The 17,442-nt window shown below is 41.2% G+C and overlaps 1 protein-coding gene across 4 annotated transcripts in view; it reads left to right on the plus strand.

Annotated features, from left to right (window-relative positions):
- Positions 1-362: 362 nt before the first annotated feature.
- Positions 363-17,442, plus strand: part of galnt17 (polypeptide N-acetylgalactosaminyltransferase 17) — a 416,264-nt gene continuing 399,184 nt past the window's right edge. Inside the window, exons 1-2 of one of the 4 annotated variants that reach the window (XM_087977415.1) lie at positions 363-765; positions 1,475-1,912. In XM_087977415.1, the coding sequence (XP_087833541.1) occupies positions 1,678-1,912 (235 nt within the window). In that variant the 5' untranslated portion in view covers positions 363-765; positions 1,475-1,677. The remainder of the gene's footprint in view (positions 766-1,474; positions 1,913-17,442) is intronic. The other 3 variants (XM_087977411.1, XM_087977412.1, XM_087977414.1) reach the window with 3 other exon arrangements.

Raw genomic sequence — 17,442 nt, forward strand, 5'->3', positions numbered from 1 at the left:
TGTCAGAGCCTACAGCAGGTTGGACTTGAACCAGGGCCTCCTGTCTCAGAGGCAGGTCATTACCATCGTACCGCAAAGGCCCTAATTCTCCCTGGTACCCTGATATCTGTCTCTTAGTCAACACCAGATGATCTAATCATCCTGCCGTGGCTGTCTGGTGGGATCTTGCTGTGCGCTAATTGTCTCTCACCTATCTATCCACACGGTAAAATGCTTCAATGGCTGTGAAAGCGCGTTGGATTTGGTAAACGGCTGCACGCAAATACCGCTCTTTCTATATCCACTCCTGATTTTCATTCCGCAGCCCGTTCGTAATCCGCTCCGGCTATTACTCCGTACCTTCCCACATCGTAACAGACTCCGCTCAGGCTGAGGACGGAGCTCCAAGCCAACTGCAGTCATCCTTTCCCGGTAGAAGGGTCCTTCACGCTGCCTGTGTGTGTGAGAGAGAGAGACAGAGATGGCTCAGCACCAAGGAAAGGGACCCGGACATGCCCTTGCTGCCTCCCTCCCCTCACTCTGAGGTCTGAGAGCGCCGGCACAGAGACAGGGAGCGGTGGGAAAGAGGGGGAAAAAAGCGCATTGACACGCATCTTGGATGTGAGCCCTGGGCCAGCGGAGACTGATGTAGCCCGGAGGACACACGGGCTGTCGCTCTCTGGGGCAGGCTGAACCGGCGGGCCATGTGAAACTGGCGAGGGCACTGTCAGCGGCCCCCGCTACAGCACCGCCGGCTGCTTGGCAATCCCAGCCCGCAGCTCGCAGGTCAGTTTCACTCCCCGGGACTTGTCACTTTCAAACCGGAGGGTTACATTTCAGGAATGTGCAGGACAGGTTCCAGCTCCGGATTCTTGGACCGTAAACTAAAACAGCAAAACCGTCACCTTCCTCGATTTCCCTCTCCATTCCCTCCCTCAGTGTGCTGCCCTGGGCTCCTGGTTTGAATTTTTTTTTCTCCCCTTCTTCTTGAAAGAAACAATCTCACCTTTTACCGGTGGGAGAAGACTAGCCGACACAAATCTTCGCTGAGATCTTTTGTTTTGCCACCTGTGACCAGCAGATACAAGTCCACCGGTTTAGGATTGTTTGCTCCGAGTTAGTTGACAGTGATTTGATTTTTGGTTTCCTTTCCCTCCCTCCTCTCCCCTTCCCTCCCTCCCTCCTCTCCTCCCTCTCTCCTCTCCCCCTCCCACCCTCCTCTCCCCCTCACTCTCCCCCTCGCTCTCCCTCTCCCTCCTCTCCCCCCCTCCTCTCCCCTTCCCTCCCTCCCTCCTCTCCTCCCTCTTTCCTCTCCCCCTCCTCTCCCCCTCACTCTCCCACCTCTCCCCCTCGCTCTCCCCCTCCCACCTCTCCCCCTCACTCTCTCCCTCCCTCCTCTCCCCTTCCCTCCCTCCTTCTCCCCCTCCCTCCCTCCCACCCTCCTCTCTCTCTCTCCCTCCCTCTCTCCTTCCCTCCCTCCCTCTCTGGCTGTCAGACTCCAATATCAGGAAGATGGAAAGGGTCCCGATGTGAGAACGGGGCGCCTGTATCACACAGACCCCGAGACTGCCCGGTTTGGATCCGCTGCTGGGTATCCCCGCCGCTTTACCGCCCGCCAGCGAAGCTGGGACCGGCTTCCAGGGGCGGCCACTTGTATTACCTGCTGTCTCCCCTCACCTCCACCCTCCAAGGTCCCCGATGGCTTCTCTCCGCAGGGTGAAAGGACTGCTGATTCTCAACCTGGTGGCGGTGGTGGGCTTCCTGCTATTCCTGGCCCGCTGCAGGGTCCCTCTCAAGGGCCGGGAGTTGGTACATGCGGCGCAGGGAAGAAGCGAACCTTCCAATCTGACATCCCGGGGCTCGCCTCCCGGCCAACAGGCGGTGCTGAAAAGGCTCTCTCTCCTGGAGGACATCGTCTACCGCCAGCTGAATGGTAAGCCAGAGCTGACAGAACCTCCCACACCCCTCAACACACACACACACACACACACACAGGGTAAAGGATCAAGTTGGCAACCACATCTTTAAAACTCACAGGGGTAGGGCACTTGGGTGTTGGATGAGGTTAGATTCTCTGTCTTCTCTTGAGAAAGGATTGGGGCAATTTCTACATTAAGGAGAGAGAGAAAAACAGGGAGATGGGTGTGTGTGTGGGGTGGGGGGCACAGGTGCTAGGCTGACGGTTCAGTCCGATCCCCTGTTTGAGAAGATGACAGACCCTTCTGATTAACAGTGATTCCCCTTAACCCGCACTCCCAGGATCTGCTGGTCACCCATTCGCTATTTGGAGGACTTTGTTCAGGAATTGACACGGGAACAGAAGAAGGCCATTCAACCCATCGAATCTGCTGCACATCCCCCCCCCCCCGCCCCAACCTCTCCCCCGCGCACCCCGGACACTCTCCGCGATTTAAAAGTTCTTTTAAAAAGCTGTAAAATGCTTTCGGGTGTGCCGGAAAGGCGTTAAATAAATATCCGATCCTTATTTCGCTGCAACCACATCCAAGTCGTGCAAATTCTACTTTTAAAAAAAAACGTCAGCACTGAGGGAAATTTCGTCTCCAATCGTCTTACAGTTCAACAGTATCTTTCTATTTGCACTTTGAGCCCTTGTCTCCAATTGTTTCCCCATTTGCTCTTCCGCTATCAGCGCATTCTTTGGGTCACATTAAATAACAGCTTCTTTGCACTGAAAGCAGGAGCCCTCAGTCATTTCTGAGGTTAAGCTTTAACATGAATTTCTTTTCCGGAGATATTAAATCTGCGGTAAGTTAGTGAGATAAGAGGAAATGAACAGCGGAACAAGAGGAATGCTGAGATCGACTTGAGTGTCGCAATAGATATGACAAAGTGAAATGAATTTGTTTCAACGAAAAACATTGCCATTTTAAGTGAATTGATGGAATTAACCAAAGATTTAAAAAATGAATTTGAGCTTGTTTAAAATAAGTGACTTAGAATGCAGAGAAACAACTCTACTGGTTACCTCAGTATAAAGGAATCATTTAGAACAAAACTTTTAACACTTTAACACTGTAAAATGGACAGGACAGATTGGTATGGTTTTAAATTGCAAGCATGTTGATAAGTGATCAAAGCAGCGAAGCTAGGTCCGACAGTATTTTGAGAGAGACCGTCTAGAAGAGTTTTGTAATTCTCTGCTTGAGTCTGCACACATTTCTTCATATGCTGTAACTTCTACATTACAAGTGACAGCTGGAGGCCAAATGGTACCATTTCACTTCTGAGTCAGAGTGGTATTGGTTCCATCCCACTCAAGAAACTCAAGTACATGGCCTACACTGGCATAGACTCATTACTGAGGGAGAGCTGTCCTTCAGAGGAAACCTTGAGCCTATCTTCACCTTTGAGTGGATGCAAGGGATACCCCAGCATTAATCAAATAGCTGCCAGCTGGACTCCCTGCAGCATACCCCTATGTCCTGCCTAATACAAATCATTCAATCAGCACCAAAAACAGATTTATTCCTTAATTATTTTGTTTCTATTTGTGGTATCTTGCAGCGTGAAAACTGATTCCTGTCAGGAAGCAGCTCCCACTATAAAAGTGTTTAATTGGCTTTAAAGCTCTCGGTGGGTCACAACATTTAAAGTCACTGAATAAATGCAATTTATTTCTTTGCTCCCAAGTTACTTGTCATTGGTTAAAGCTGAAATACTGCATCAAGAAAGGTTGCCACTTTCTTCTTGTCATGTACAGCTGGGCAGAAATTAATTGTCCAAGTGAGGAACCAAGATGCCTAGTAAAACTGAATTCAATGGAAATGATGGGGAACTTTGTCAGTGGCTGGAGTTATGCCTCGCACAAAATATAATTGTTTGGAGGCTGCTCATCTCAAATCTAGGACATCACTGTGATAGGATTAGGGCTAACCCTGACCCTAATGCAATCATTGCAATTTAGTGTCCTAGGTCCAGCTATTTTCATCATCTTTGTTAATAACCTTTGCTTCAAGTTAAAAGTCAGAAGTCAGGCAGTTTGCTGCTAAGCCCAACATTCAGCTCCATTTGTAATCTCTCAGTTGCTGACATAGTCAATGTCCACCTATAACAAAATCAGGCTAATATGTGAGTTTCGATGGATAGGTGACAAGAAACATTCATGCACCCAAGTTCCAGGCAATAACCAAACGTTAATCAAACCATCTCCCCTTAACAATCAATAGCATGATGATTGCTGAATCACCCTGTTCTTAAATTGCTGGGCATCACCAATAAATGGAAGTTCAGTTTTGCCAGCCATGTCAATATTTATTTGCAGGATATAAGCATGGCTAGCTAGGCTGGTCTCATGTAGACCAGATCAGGTAAGGATAGGAGTTAGTTTCCCTAAAGGACATTAGTGAACCAGATTTTTTTTATAGTTGACACTAAAACAATGTCTTCAAGGCCTTCATTAGACTCTGAATGCCAGATTTTAATTGAATTTAAACTCCTCCATGTTAGGATTTGAACCTGAGGTCCCTAAACATTAACTGAATTTCTGGATTAAGAATCTACTGATAATATCACTAGGCTATCTCCTTCCATGGGTATTCTGCAAAGAGTATCTCACCTGCTGACTCCCTAAAGTATCTCCATTACCTAAAAGGAACAAATATGAGGGAAATCAGGTCACTTTTCTCAGTAGGTGGGACTGCAGCAATATGTAAGAAGCCCAACATCAACCAGGCCAAATTAATCTATTTGATCCTACAACTTCTAACAAAACATATCAATTCCTCCACCACAGTGTAATTTGGCTGCAGTAGGTCTTACCTGCAGGATGTACTGCCACAGTGTGCTGAAGTTCCTTCAGCAGCATCTCCTAAACTCATGACCTCTCCCATCAGGAGGGGCAAAGGCATCAGCCACAAAGGAACACCATCACCTTCAAGCTACACAATATAACTTGAACCTGTTTTGCAAACTAAATGGTAATAAAAGTAGGGAAATTCTCCTGCAACTTTACAACTGAGATCATATCTGAAGTACTATATGCCGTTTTGACCTCCTTATTTGAAAAAAAAGCGACAAATGCATTAGAAGAGGTCCAGGCAAGTTTCACTTGACACATTCTTAGGATAAAGGGCATATCTAATGGAGAAAGATTGAACATGTTGACTCTATATTCATTGAACTTTAAAACAATGAAAAGTGATCTTAATGAGCACATACTACCCTGAGGGGGAGTTGACATGTTGGATGCTCGGAGGATATTCCTTGTCTTTCAAAAAGTATGAACTAGAGGGGCAGAGTTTAAGATTAAGAGGTTTCTGGTCACAATGAGTTATCTTTTCCCCTGAAGATCATTAGTCTGTGGAATTTTGTATTCTACAGAGAGAAATGGAGTTTCGATCATTGACGGTATTTAAGGTTGAGTTTTTGATGGCGAACTGAGCCCAGGTTTGTGAAGCAAGGATAGAAAAGGTGGAACTCATACCACGAGAAGATCCATCATGATCTATTGAATGGTAGAGCAGGTTGAAAGGACTGAATGACCCAATCCTGTTCCAAGCTTGATGTTGCTATGTTTCTTCTTCATTATGGAGCCAATTTCCTAGAACTCCGTAGATAACGAAGCACTTCTACTAAATGGACTGCAGTGATTCAAAAAGTTCACTCCAACCTTGTGCTGTACAAATGGTTGGTCAATTGATGCTGGCTTTGATACTTATATTTTGAGATGCTTGAACTGGTGTAATTTTCAGATTTTGCAAAATTATTTGGATGTGTGTTGGTAAGAAACTCACAAAAACAGGTTCTATTTGTGAGGTTCCCGTTTACACCATATAATTAAAATAAATCCAATTATTATTGTATTTAAATCCAAAACCCGGATACAAACAAAAGATTCCACACTTATTGTTTCGATTCAATTAGCGAATGAACCAGAAAACAGAGTGACACACAATTTTGCAAAGGCATCATTCTTCTGTCAAGTTTCTGTAGAGGATATATCAGATTTGAGCAAAACAATTGCTAGCAAAATGTCCTCTCCAACTATGGAGCCTCAATGACATTGGGTTGATATTGCAAATTTTCACTCCTGTAACACATAATGCTCCAATCTTCAGACATAGGCTGGATTTTGCTGTAAACGTGTCCCAGATAAACCGATCAGGGTAAGAAGTCAATTTCCAAACTAGATTGAATTAACAATTACCCACTGACCTATCAATGTCTTCTATGCTGGCAGTTCCAGGATAAGGACCTGTGATTACCAACTGCACAGGAATGAACAAGTCCAGCCATGAAGGCAATCTTCATAGGAACCATATACTACTTTGCAGTAATCAGTGGACCATATTATGAGATTTAAATATTCAGAAGCACAACCTGGCAGTTTCACAACTTCTCCAACAAGTGTGGTGTATAAGTGAGAATGTGATTATGGTGGAGGTGTGTTGAGGTTTAAGGTTCACAGTAAATGACTGAGAACTTTGGTTGGGAGTTGGTGAGGAGGTGGGGGTCAGGTTGGTTCAGGTTGAGCCCGAGTCAATGGGGAATGTTGTTGAATCTAGCGGAACATATGGGATGGAAGGGTTGGGGTATGTGATCTGGATGGAGAAAGTGAGGTCTGCAGATGCTGGAGATCAGAGCTGAAAATGTGTTGCTGGAAAAGCGCAGCAGGTCAGGCAGCATCCAGGGAACAGGAGAATCGACGTTTCGGGCATAAGCCCTTCTTCAGGAATGAGGAAATTTTGTCCAGCAGGCTAAGATAAAAGGTAGGGAGGAAGGACTTGGGGGTGGGGCGTCGGAAATGTGATAGGTGGAAAGATGTGATCTGGATGGTGGGGTGGAGGGATGTTAGATTGTGGTGTTATTGAGTCTGGCTAGGTGGAGATCGGCAGCCTTGGGTCAGATCAGGGCGTATCATGGCAGGGGTGAGGGATGTTGGGTCCAGCGGGGAGGGTTGGTGAACATGCGGTTGTGGGATATTGTTGGTCCAGTGGGATTGGGTCAACCCTGGTGAGGGTGAAAGAGGGAGGAAAGAGCAGGTCAGCTCAGAGCCTAGTGAGGCATGTTGGTGGGGAGGGAAACAGATCACGTAAAGAGAGGATGTTAGATCTGATGGTTTGTGTTGAATCTGGGGGTAGTTGCAGGCTGAGGCAAAGAGCGGTGGGGAGAGTGCAGAGCTAGTGAGGTGTCAAGCTGAGAGTGGATGACATATCCGACAAGTTCAGATTGGGGTAGAGGGCAATGTCTGGTGACAAGTAAAGTGGGGTTGAGGGGTTCCGAGGTGAATTGGGATCTCAACTCAATAATTACCCAGGAGTTAGTTATGGTAGCCTTTTAAACTTCGTAACTGTTCCTGAGTAACTATTAAGCCTGAGTCAGAATACTCCCATTTGCAGCTTGAGGGAGTTTTTTTAAAGAGTTTCTGATACAAGGAGTTGGTCGTTATAAGTTTCAATTTCCAAGTCAAATCCTGCAGAGTCTGCTGTTGCCTTTGTGTAACTCTAGTCCATGCTGCTCCAAAAACTCTGATCATTGGCATTTCTGGGCCAATGATGAGACTAACTGCACTGAGCATTATTTAATTTTGATGGGAATGGCAAATTTTGATGGTAATACCACACAGTTGAACATGGAAAGCAGGAGGTGACTGAGTTGCTCCTGCATCTCTGGAAGTTGCGCTGTATCAGTATCTCACAAAGAGACTAAGCACTGAAAACCATGGAAGGGTGCAAACTTCTGAATCAGCTCAAGTGAACACAAGGTCCACAACTTTGTTAAAACTGGGAGAGAGAAAGGGGGCAGCAGCTTTGTCAAGAGCATGAAAGAGCTCAGGGACAGCATGAACATACCTTTGCAAACAGAGGCAATGACAGGCAGAGCCTCCAGAACCTGATTCAGCAGCAGAAAAACATAGCAAATGTGAATTCACAAGAAAATCATGCATTGATTGGTATTTGAACAGCTGCTGTTCGGAACTGTTGCCTCTTTAGAAACAACGGAAATCAGTGCAGGGGAAGTAAGAATTTGTAGGCACAAAAGAGAAAGCTGAATTGAGACTGTGTAAGGTTAAAGAATTTATAATCTACAGTTTTCATTAATAGTATAACAGTACTGATTTTAGGGATGGGAAATCAATGTTAGCCTCACTAGCGAAGCCCACATCCCATGAGTGAATAAAAATTCAAGTAACATTAATTAAAGTAAATGAAGTATCAGCTTAAAGTAAGACAGGGCAGGTTGGCTATGTAGAATGACCATGTTGTGGCATCTGGGGAGTCAAGGACACTTCTCATGATCCAGAGAATTCCACAGACAGGAAACACTACCTGCTACACAATCCTTAACTCTGAGTTTCAGAACTCAGGTGGTGCCTTCCATGAGGAAGAGAACAATGTGAATAGCACACTCTCACTCAGAGGTAGTCACACCTCGAGTTAGGGACCAGCAGGTAGATAGAGATTGGGTGTTTGCGAGTCAACAAAACAAGCTGATGGCCAATATAGCTCCAGGTCTAGATGGACTTCATCATATTTTAAGGTCATTAATGAGCTTGATGTGTTGGAATTAATTGTCCAAATTTCACTAGATTCAGAAAAGGTTGGATCAGACTGGAAAGCAACAAATATAATCCCTCTATTCAAGAAAAAATGAAACAGGAAATTAGAGGCCAGCTAGCTTGATCTCTGTCATGATTAAGGTCTTAGGATTGATTATTAAGAAACAGTTATAGTTGGACACACAGAAAATATCCTTGATTCTATCCAATCCTAAGACCTTTTCTAACTGCAGAGACTTGATAAACTCCCACAACCTCATGAACACCACTCTGGTTGATCACATGTAGATAAACAAACCCAATCCAATGGATTCTCTTCCTTGGGCTTTTCTCTGCAGATTGACATTTGGCTTTGATCAATACCTCCCTGTACCAGGAATTCAAAGTAGTAGTTCAGTCTGTCTGCTTTTCATTGTTGCATTGTTGGGGCTTCAATCTGGACCATGCTGCTGCCTTTCAGAAACATATGCTTGTTTTGTTGATTTGAAGTGCCTCGTTTTCTTTGCAGAAGCAATGTTTTCTGAGTACTGTTGCTCTTTTTCAATAAATCATTTGTTCATGTATTGTAATACATATTTAAAACTTAATGTTGTACTGTTAACAAACAATGTCAAGTTTTTCAATTCGATTAAGTTTGCAACTATTAAGTATGATGAAAACGTTAACCACAACAAATGAAGTAATATAAATAGGAGATAAAAGAAACAAACATAGAAAAATCTGAAAGGGTCATCCAGAATTTTGAAAAAAATGTGGTTTAATTGAGGGATTAATTCACCAAATTGTCAAGCGCATTTCTGGAAAGGGTTTTTGGTGCCATTTAAAAGTGCCACATCTTTTTCACAGACTGAATGTAAGATGCTTGAGGTTGTGTGCAGCAGTGGTATCTGTTATAATTTTTTTTATGATGCATGCATTTGTTTTCTTTTATGATTTGTGTTGCAGTAATAAGCCAATGAAATTGCAGGAAGCATACTAACTAACTGAGACAAGTCGCAAGATTGATTAATCCTGTTAAGCCCAGAGTGTTAAATAAATGGAAATGCATTGAATGGAATAGACCGTGTGGCAATAGTATCTAGCAGTTGATTATGAGTGGTTTATTTTAAAAAAGAATCATGAAGGCACTTTTCACTATGCAGTGTAAGCAGAGTTATAGCCCCATGTGGTTAATATTGAATACCCAGTTGTTCAAGTTATGTAGCTTCATTCAATTATCATGGAACATTACAATTGCGTTATACTGGCCAGTTTTCCCTCCACCCAATCCCACAGACTTTTAATTTAACAGTAAAATGTTATCTTTGCCTAAATGTTTTTTATTCAACAATACTGTGTTGATAAATTAATAATCTTTAACATTTGGTCGCATTATGGGCTTTTACTTCTGATTTGCACACCATAAGTTTTGACTTTCAACAAGGGATGATCTAGAGATTACATGGTTTTATTCCCATGACAGGGGAGGGGACCAAGTTAAACCAAAGACATTACTGTATCACAATGAGTGGCGTGGGAGCAGGATTAAATCTGAGAGCAGGATGCCTGCTTATCCTCTTGCTGCACCTGACATGCCTGCTGAATGGAGCAATAAATAGATTTGATGGATTTTGAAAAGAAGTGAAATATTCAATAACATCGTGTTTGCTTGTACATTCATATTGAGGAAGTATAAAATTCCGAGTTTACCCCTAGCCCTTGAATATGGTCTTGATCATGTTTTAAATCCCAATGATCAATGTGTTAATGAACATTTGAACTATAAAATCCTGGAGAGGTCATACATTTTCAATATCATATATGAATTTTTGTATTATTAGGTTCTTTTTAGAAACAATTAGAAACTATTTGAAACAATAATTGGATTTTTTTCCCTGTAATTCATTATTAGACAGATTTATTACTTAATACTCCATATAATGAGATTTTACTTAGTGTTTCATAATGGCTAAGGGGCTAAAAAGTCAAGCCAAAACACGCTCAAAATGGCATCATTGAATTGAGTTCTCCCCTTTCATAATACAGCACTGCTTAGTGCTTCACTAAGAGAAACTGAGAGCTGGGATTAGATGTTCAATGAATAAGCTTTGAATGCAAAACCAATTGATTCAAATAAAAAGAACTGTAAGAACTTTATGAAGTAACTGAAGTAATATTTGTAGTTTTATTTAAAATAAAAACATATTGAATATGATGAGTTCAGTGTTGGGATAAATGGAGTTCAAATTGCCTAAATTTATATAAGGTAGATAATTCACTGTGCCAGATTACTGCACAGGAAGAGGAGATGAAAATCTATTACGCAGGACATTTAAAAATCTTTGTTAAGAGAACCATTAATGGAGACAGTGAGAGCGAAGAGCAATGTAAATTAACATTTTTAAAATTACATTATCACCCTTGTAAAACAATTCAGTTTATGAAGCAATGAATTAAAGTAGCGTTTCAGAAGTAATTCAAGTGATTTTTGTAATTACCTAATTTTCATCACAGGAAATCAGCACCCATTCCTTTAGCAAGATCATAACAAATGTACATTGAAAAGGTTGCTAAAATGATGGATGGGATGTATCATTTCAGGAAATGGGCTGTAAAGTTTAGAGCTGTGAGTATGATTATGTTGCCTGTTCAGACATTCAATCAGACATCATCCAGCCCAGTACCAAAAGGAAAAACAGTCTGCCATACTTGTCTTGCCCTTCCTTTGGTGAATGAAACATCCAAGCTATTTGGAGCCTTAAGGAATAAGTCATTGTTCTTTACTTTAAGTTACTGAAAGTAATAACTTTGAATGGCTTTTCAATACATCAACTGAAACTTCATTCATTTAAAATCCATTAATTGTTCGAAAATACAGTGTAATGTTTCTGCACTCCTTCAACTTTCAACAATAAGACTAAATATAAATCTGTATCTAGAAACAGACATATAAGCATGTTTCTTGAAAATACCAGATGTTTTTCTAATCAAATATTTTGGCTGGACACCTTGGAGGAAATGTGACAGCTGAAGATGCTGAGACAGTGAAGCAATTCTTGTAGATGTGCAGTTCAGTATTGGAAATGTCAAAGCACCACTCATGATACTGTTCAGGGAAAGCTTAGTATATCCTTATATTGTATTAAAAAGATGACTGTATTTCCATTCCATAATCCATGGATTCAAATATTTAACCAAATTTAGATAATCCACTCCTATTAGGCAATGGTTATACATTTTGGACAAGGCCACGGAGGAAATCTTATATTATTAAGAGTCCTCAATCCATTCCACTCCACAAAACATTTAAGTTAAATCCTCATAGTGTTTAATGTGGAATTGGTTTAAAAAATGACCAAAGATGGCACAAAGCTCTCTTGTATTGAATAAGAGTGAAATTTGAAAATTTTATTAAGAAAAACACCCAGGATGAAAGTCACATAGAAATGTGTTTGACACATTCTTTGAGTATCAAAGGCATTACTGAGGCAACATTTCTCCAGAATATATCTCCTCACAACTCTCCCTGGCATTTTAAAATCTGTTCACAGGATTCTATACAGACTATTGCTGTCTCTTGCGAAACAAATGAGCTCATCTGAGCTCCTGATCTTCACCAGTAATTCCTCATGCATGCAAATATACTTCCCTAAATTGACTTTGCCAGTTAGCGAAAGATCACACCTGAAATATTAACCTCACTTCATGTTTAGAAATTAATTGGATCACTTGTTTGCTCATTATGTTGGTGGCACCCTCAAAGGAACCCTTGTAGTACTGACTCCAGCCCAGTATAATTGAAACAACAATGATACCACTACATGTGTATTCAAGTAGGCCTTTGATACTTTCCCAACAGTCTTCACTTGGTGGGAAGGATAATATTTCTTCCCTACTCAGATCACTGCATAAAACATGCATTTGGGGCCCATTGATATATTCTGGCCCCAATTTTAACTAAAGCATCCAGTCTATCCTTAAGTGAGCAAGCTTGTCATCCGTCCAGAAATACAAAATAGTGGAAACAACTTGACACATTGGTGGAGAGAAAAGCCCAAGTTCTCATCTCCCTGTTTCTGTTAGAGTAGGCTTCAACTTGTCTGCAGTACAAAATTAAAGTAGGAATGATGCTGGACATCTGAAATAGAAACAGGAAATGTAGGAACTAGTCAGTTGACCAGACAGCATCTGTAATGGGAGAAACAGTTAATATTTCAAGTTGACAGTTTTCCAGGACACAAATGACAAATTGATCCATTGTTTATTTCCTGGCAGCTTCTGTTTAATATTTAAAATTATCCCTTGTGTAATACTTATCAATTATTATAGTAACTTTTGAATCAAGTAAATTGAAGACTTTTGCAAAAGGTCTACAGTTACACGCATCTTATGTTAGCTTGACTATTCCAGCTACAGTTGATTGTAGAGAACATTGCTAAGTTGAAGAACAGCACCATTTTCTCAGTGAATCCCTGAATGTCAGAGATGTACATGCAATACATTCCATTTAATGAGTTTTACTTCAAGAGCTGATTGTTTAGATTTGATTTTTAAAATTCAAAACAACTACTGTATATACCACATGTAAAAGTTTAATTTTTAGACTATATTTTAAGGTTAGATTTATGGGATCGACTATACATGGATATTACTTTGAGGGGCTGCAATGCATTTTACTGTCCAAAATACTGTATCATTAGCATTTGGTTCACAGTTCGATTTCCTGGCATGTCAAGATTAATAGGTATTTCATCCATGTTTCCAATACATGGTAACTTGTCGTCATCGTATGCCGGGTTCTGATTATAAACTAGTGAAACTAATATCCTATTCAGCAGGCAACTTGTGTGAAATCTTAGTTCTTTGCCGAAGTACTAAGTTATGCCTTCTCATGCACCTTGTGCACCACCCAGCACTTGCCTTAAAATCCGAAATTCCATCCTTCTTTGATTCGTTTTGTGCATGGATTCGGATGGCTTCATGACTAATACACTTTCCACTTTGATGATTTTCAAATACCCACTCAGCATCTTTTTTCTTCACTCGTGGCCACTTGTTAGGTTTGCCTCAGTTGGCAGACTGTCATTTTGGGATTGTCTGAAGTTGTTCGATATCTTTCTCCAGTCTCCCACAAGTTTCTCAGAAACACAGAGTTCTCTTGCTGCTACACAATTATTTGTCTTCTCTGCAACTTCAATAGCTTTCAGTTTAAATACTGCTGTATATTGTTTGCTTTTTCTGGAGGGCATCTTTACACAGAATAATGAAGAAATTTCAAAACTTCGGCTAGGTGTGTGACTGTATTTCATGAGTGCTACAGAGGAACTAAGTTCAGCTAAACTGCACACAATGGGAGGTTGACACCTGAGTCTGACCTGATGCGTCTTAAACTTATGTGCCAAATTGATGTGAATAGTACATCAAAACACATAATAGCACAAAAAAATCATTTCCTCATTGTAACATTTATGTATAGGATAATACCTTGACTCACAAATGTTGATCTGTTATCTGTGAAGAACTAGGGTCGACTTTTACGTGTGGGACATGGAAAATGAGGCAGCACAGTGGCTCAGTGGTTAGCACTGGTGCCTCACAGCACCAGGGACCCAGGTACCCAGGTTTGATTCCAGCCTTGGGTAACTGTCTGTGCAGAGTTTGCACATTCTCCCCGTGTCTGCGTGGGTTTCCTCCGGGTGCTCCGGTTTCCTCCCAAAGTCCAAAGATGTGCCGGTCAGGTCTATTGGCCGTGCTAAATTGCCCATTGTGTTAGGTGCATTAGTCAGAGTGAAATGGGTCTGGGTGGGTTACTCTTCGGAGGGTCGGTGTGGACTGGTTGGGCCGAAGGGCCTGTTTCCGCACTGTAGGGAATTCTACCTAATCAAAATTCCAAATCTTTTGGCCAAAACCACGGGGGGTTAACTTTTACTCAAGTATATTCGATAGTTCAGAAGCTAATCCCTACTAACTTTAGAATGAAGAAAGTGGAATATAGAGCTTTTAAATCTAATTAAGATTATTTAGAGCAACCAATTATTTACTGAAGGATTTTCACTTAATTGAAGCATCACTGGAGCGCAACAAAGTGTTTAATCCCTCTGATTAGGAGTTGTGAGGAAAGCACATTAATCAGATCACATAGTGAAACTTCTTTATTTTATACTTTGATATAATGAGCTTACTTGAAGTGCAAAAATGAGTTTTTTGGAATTATTATGGGTTGTTTGAGTATTCGTGCTTATACACAGCAACTGAAGTTCCATCCATTTCTAAATTTGCAGGTCAAAGGGTGTGTCGATAGGATAAATGTCTTCACTTTTAGCTACTTATAAAGATCCAATTCTGGGTTGTCTTGACTTTACCTCTCAATTGGCAAAAATTAGCACAAAGCTCCCCATGAAACGACCCTTCCTTGTCAATAATTCCACTGGATGGTTAAAGAATGGTACATTTGATGCCATTGGTACAACAGAGAGTTTCTTCTGAGATTAGAGTGTTGTTGGGACAGGGTGAAGGTCTGTTTAATCCAGCATCTTTGCTGCTGAAAGAGTCATGGAGCTTTTACAGCATGGAGAAAAGTCCTTCAGTCTATCATGTCCATTCTGGTCATCAAGCATCTATAATTTGTAATCCCATCATCCAGTGCTTGGCCCGTGGCTTTCAATGCCATGACATTTCAAGTGTTCATCTAAGTATTTCTTAAGTTTTGATGGTCCCTGCCTCAACACCCATTTTAGGCGGTGGTTCCAGATATCCCTACCCTCTGGGTGAATATGTTTTTCTCAAATCCCCACCAAACCTCCTGCTTCTCCCCTGAAAACTGTGCTCCCTGGTTATTGACCCCTCCACTAAGGGGGGTTGTTTCTTTCTATCTATGCCCCTTAGAATTTGTACACCTGAATCAGGTGCAATTTCCTCTACCTCTAAGGAAGATGATTCAAGCCTATCTAGCCTCTTTCCATGGCTGAATCGTTGTAGAACAACAAGTTTATTTGAAGTCACAAGGAACAGCATTCTAAAAGCTTGTGATTTCAAATGAACTAGTTGGACTATAACCTGATGTCATCTGCCTTCTGACTTTGTCCAGCCCAGTCCAACACTGGCACCTCCACATCATGAATCATTGTAGCCCAGGCAATGTCCTGTTCCTACACAACTCATGATCAAAATGCTGTAGATTCAACCTGAAATTCCACCCCCACCCCCTAAAATATGAACATCAGTACATGCTGTTAGAAGAGTAATTTTTAAACAAACTCTTTGAACATGCCATGACAGACCTGCAAGGCAGGTGGGACTTGAGGTTGACCTTCTGGCCCAGAGGTGGGGACACTTCCACTGCATCACTAGGCCCATTAGGCTGTTAGAACATAATGGGACTGTGCAGAGAGATAATTCATCAGTATCAATTAAAAGCTCACTGAAGTATGAACTAGGCTCAGTGGTACTGCTGCTGATTGTGAAGGCTGGTGCATCCAACCCTGCTCAGTGCAGCCATAGTTATTGGTGAACTGCACTGTAATAAACTGAGGATATTAGGGCAACACCATGATCATCATCATGTGTGAGATAATGGATCTTTTAAATGTAAGGTCAAATACCCTGCATGATGTATCAAAATCAACATCACTTGACTGTGATATCCTGGTCTGCTGTCTTTCCACTTTCTCTCTTTGTTCTGATTGCACTTGGCTGTTATCTCTGCCTTATAATTCAGTTTGATTTACTGCAGCTACCTCCCTCAGCCACATGGATTCTGATTTTAATCCATCCGAAACCTACTCACTTGCACAGAATTAAAATTTGGTCCTGCTTCTACACCTGAAACAGTCTAAGTGACACAGCAAGATGAGTGTTTGTGCTTGGAATATCACTTCTGATGCACTGCAGTCTATTTGATTATTCCAATCTATGAATATTTTGTTACAGCCTCGATTTGTCTGTGGTACGCTGATAGAATTAAGATGCTATTTAAACCTTTGACCTTGAGCAAGGAAACTGAAATGATCCCAAAATGCTAATAACTCAAATAGTAATTAACTATTCAATGCCTGCTTCCATCTTCAGTCCTGGATGAATGCTGCTGCTTAGCAGTGATTGAATACATTATTGAATTTTATTTTACTATTTGGGTTCTAGTGCTTCAGTATCCTACTTTACAGTCATTGTCTTTTCTGTGAAAATCAAAGTGGAAAGCTTTGCCTGTAATGGCACAATAATTAGTTATGCTGTGAGCATAGTAATCCTTTCAATACACCTTAAAGAGACATACTGTGATGATGTCATACACATATGTCTTAGACTCCATTTTACCTTGGAATACTTGAAGCATCGCATGTCATTGGAACATGCTGCTCAAGTAGAATTTAATATTTGTGTGGAATAGTTAGCTGTAATTTTTTTTGGATTCTTCAATACCACAATATCTACATTTGCTTTTTTATGTTACATGGGATAACATAAGCATTGCTGAATCAGGGAAAATACACCATGAAGGCAAACCCCCATGATGGTTAATATTGATGACCCTCTATTAAGAAAACTCCATTATCTTCGTAGAAGGTATTAGCAAATATAATTGAAAACCAAGTGGAGAACATATTTTGAAATCTGAAGAATTGACCAATCAGCAGCATCAACTTCTATGAATATAGACAGCCATACAGATATGCACGATGGACATTGATCGCCAAGAAGGTAGAGCAGATTTGTTTTTGTAACAATAAATGGCCTGGAGTTACAAATGCAAGCTAAATGAAAGGCCACTGACCTGTCCTGAAGCACAGGAAGCATATTGATGTTTATCTTTTAAAAAAAAAGACAGATATTAATTTATTTTTTATTATATGAACATTTTCAAAGTACTACTAGAAGACAGTTTAAAAATACAAAATAAGGATTTTCTACATTTAAGAAGTCTGACCTGTGTACAGATGTCAGTTAGTTGTGCCATTTTATTACTCCAG

The sequence above is a fragment of the Chiloscyllium plagiosum genome, unplaced genomic scaffold (genome assembly GCF_037043375.1).
Source record: "Chiloscyllium plagiosum isolate Xiang-an unplaced genomic scaffold, Cpla_swu_hap1 HiC_scaffold_31, whole genome shotgun sequence".
In the NCBI taxonomy this organism is placed as follows: domain Eukaryota; kingdom Metazoa; phylum Chordata; class Chondrichthyes; order Orectolobiformes; family Hemiscylliidae; genus Chiloscyllium; species Chiloscyllium plagiosum.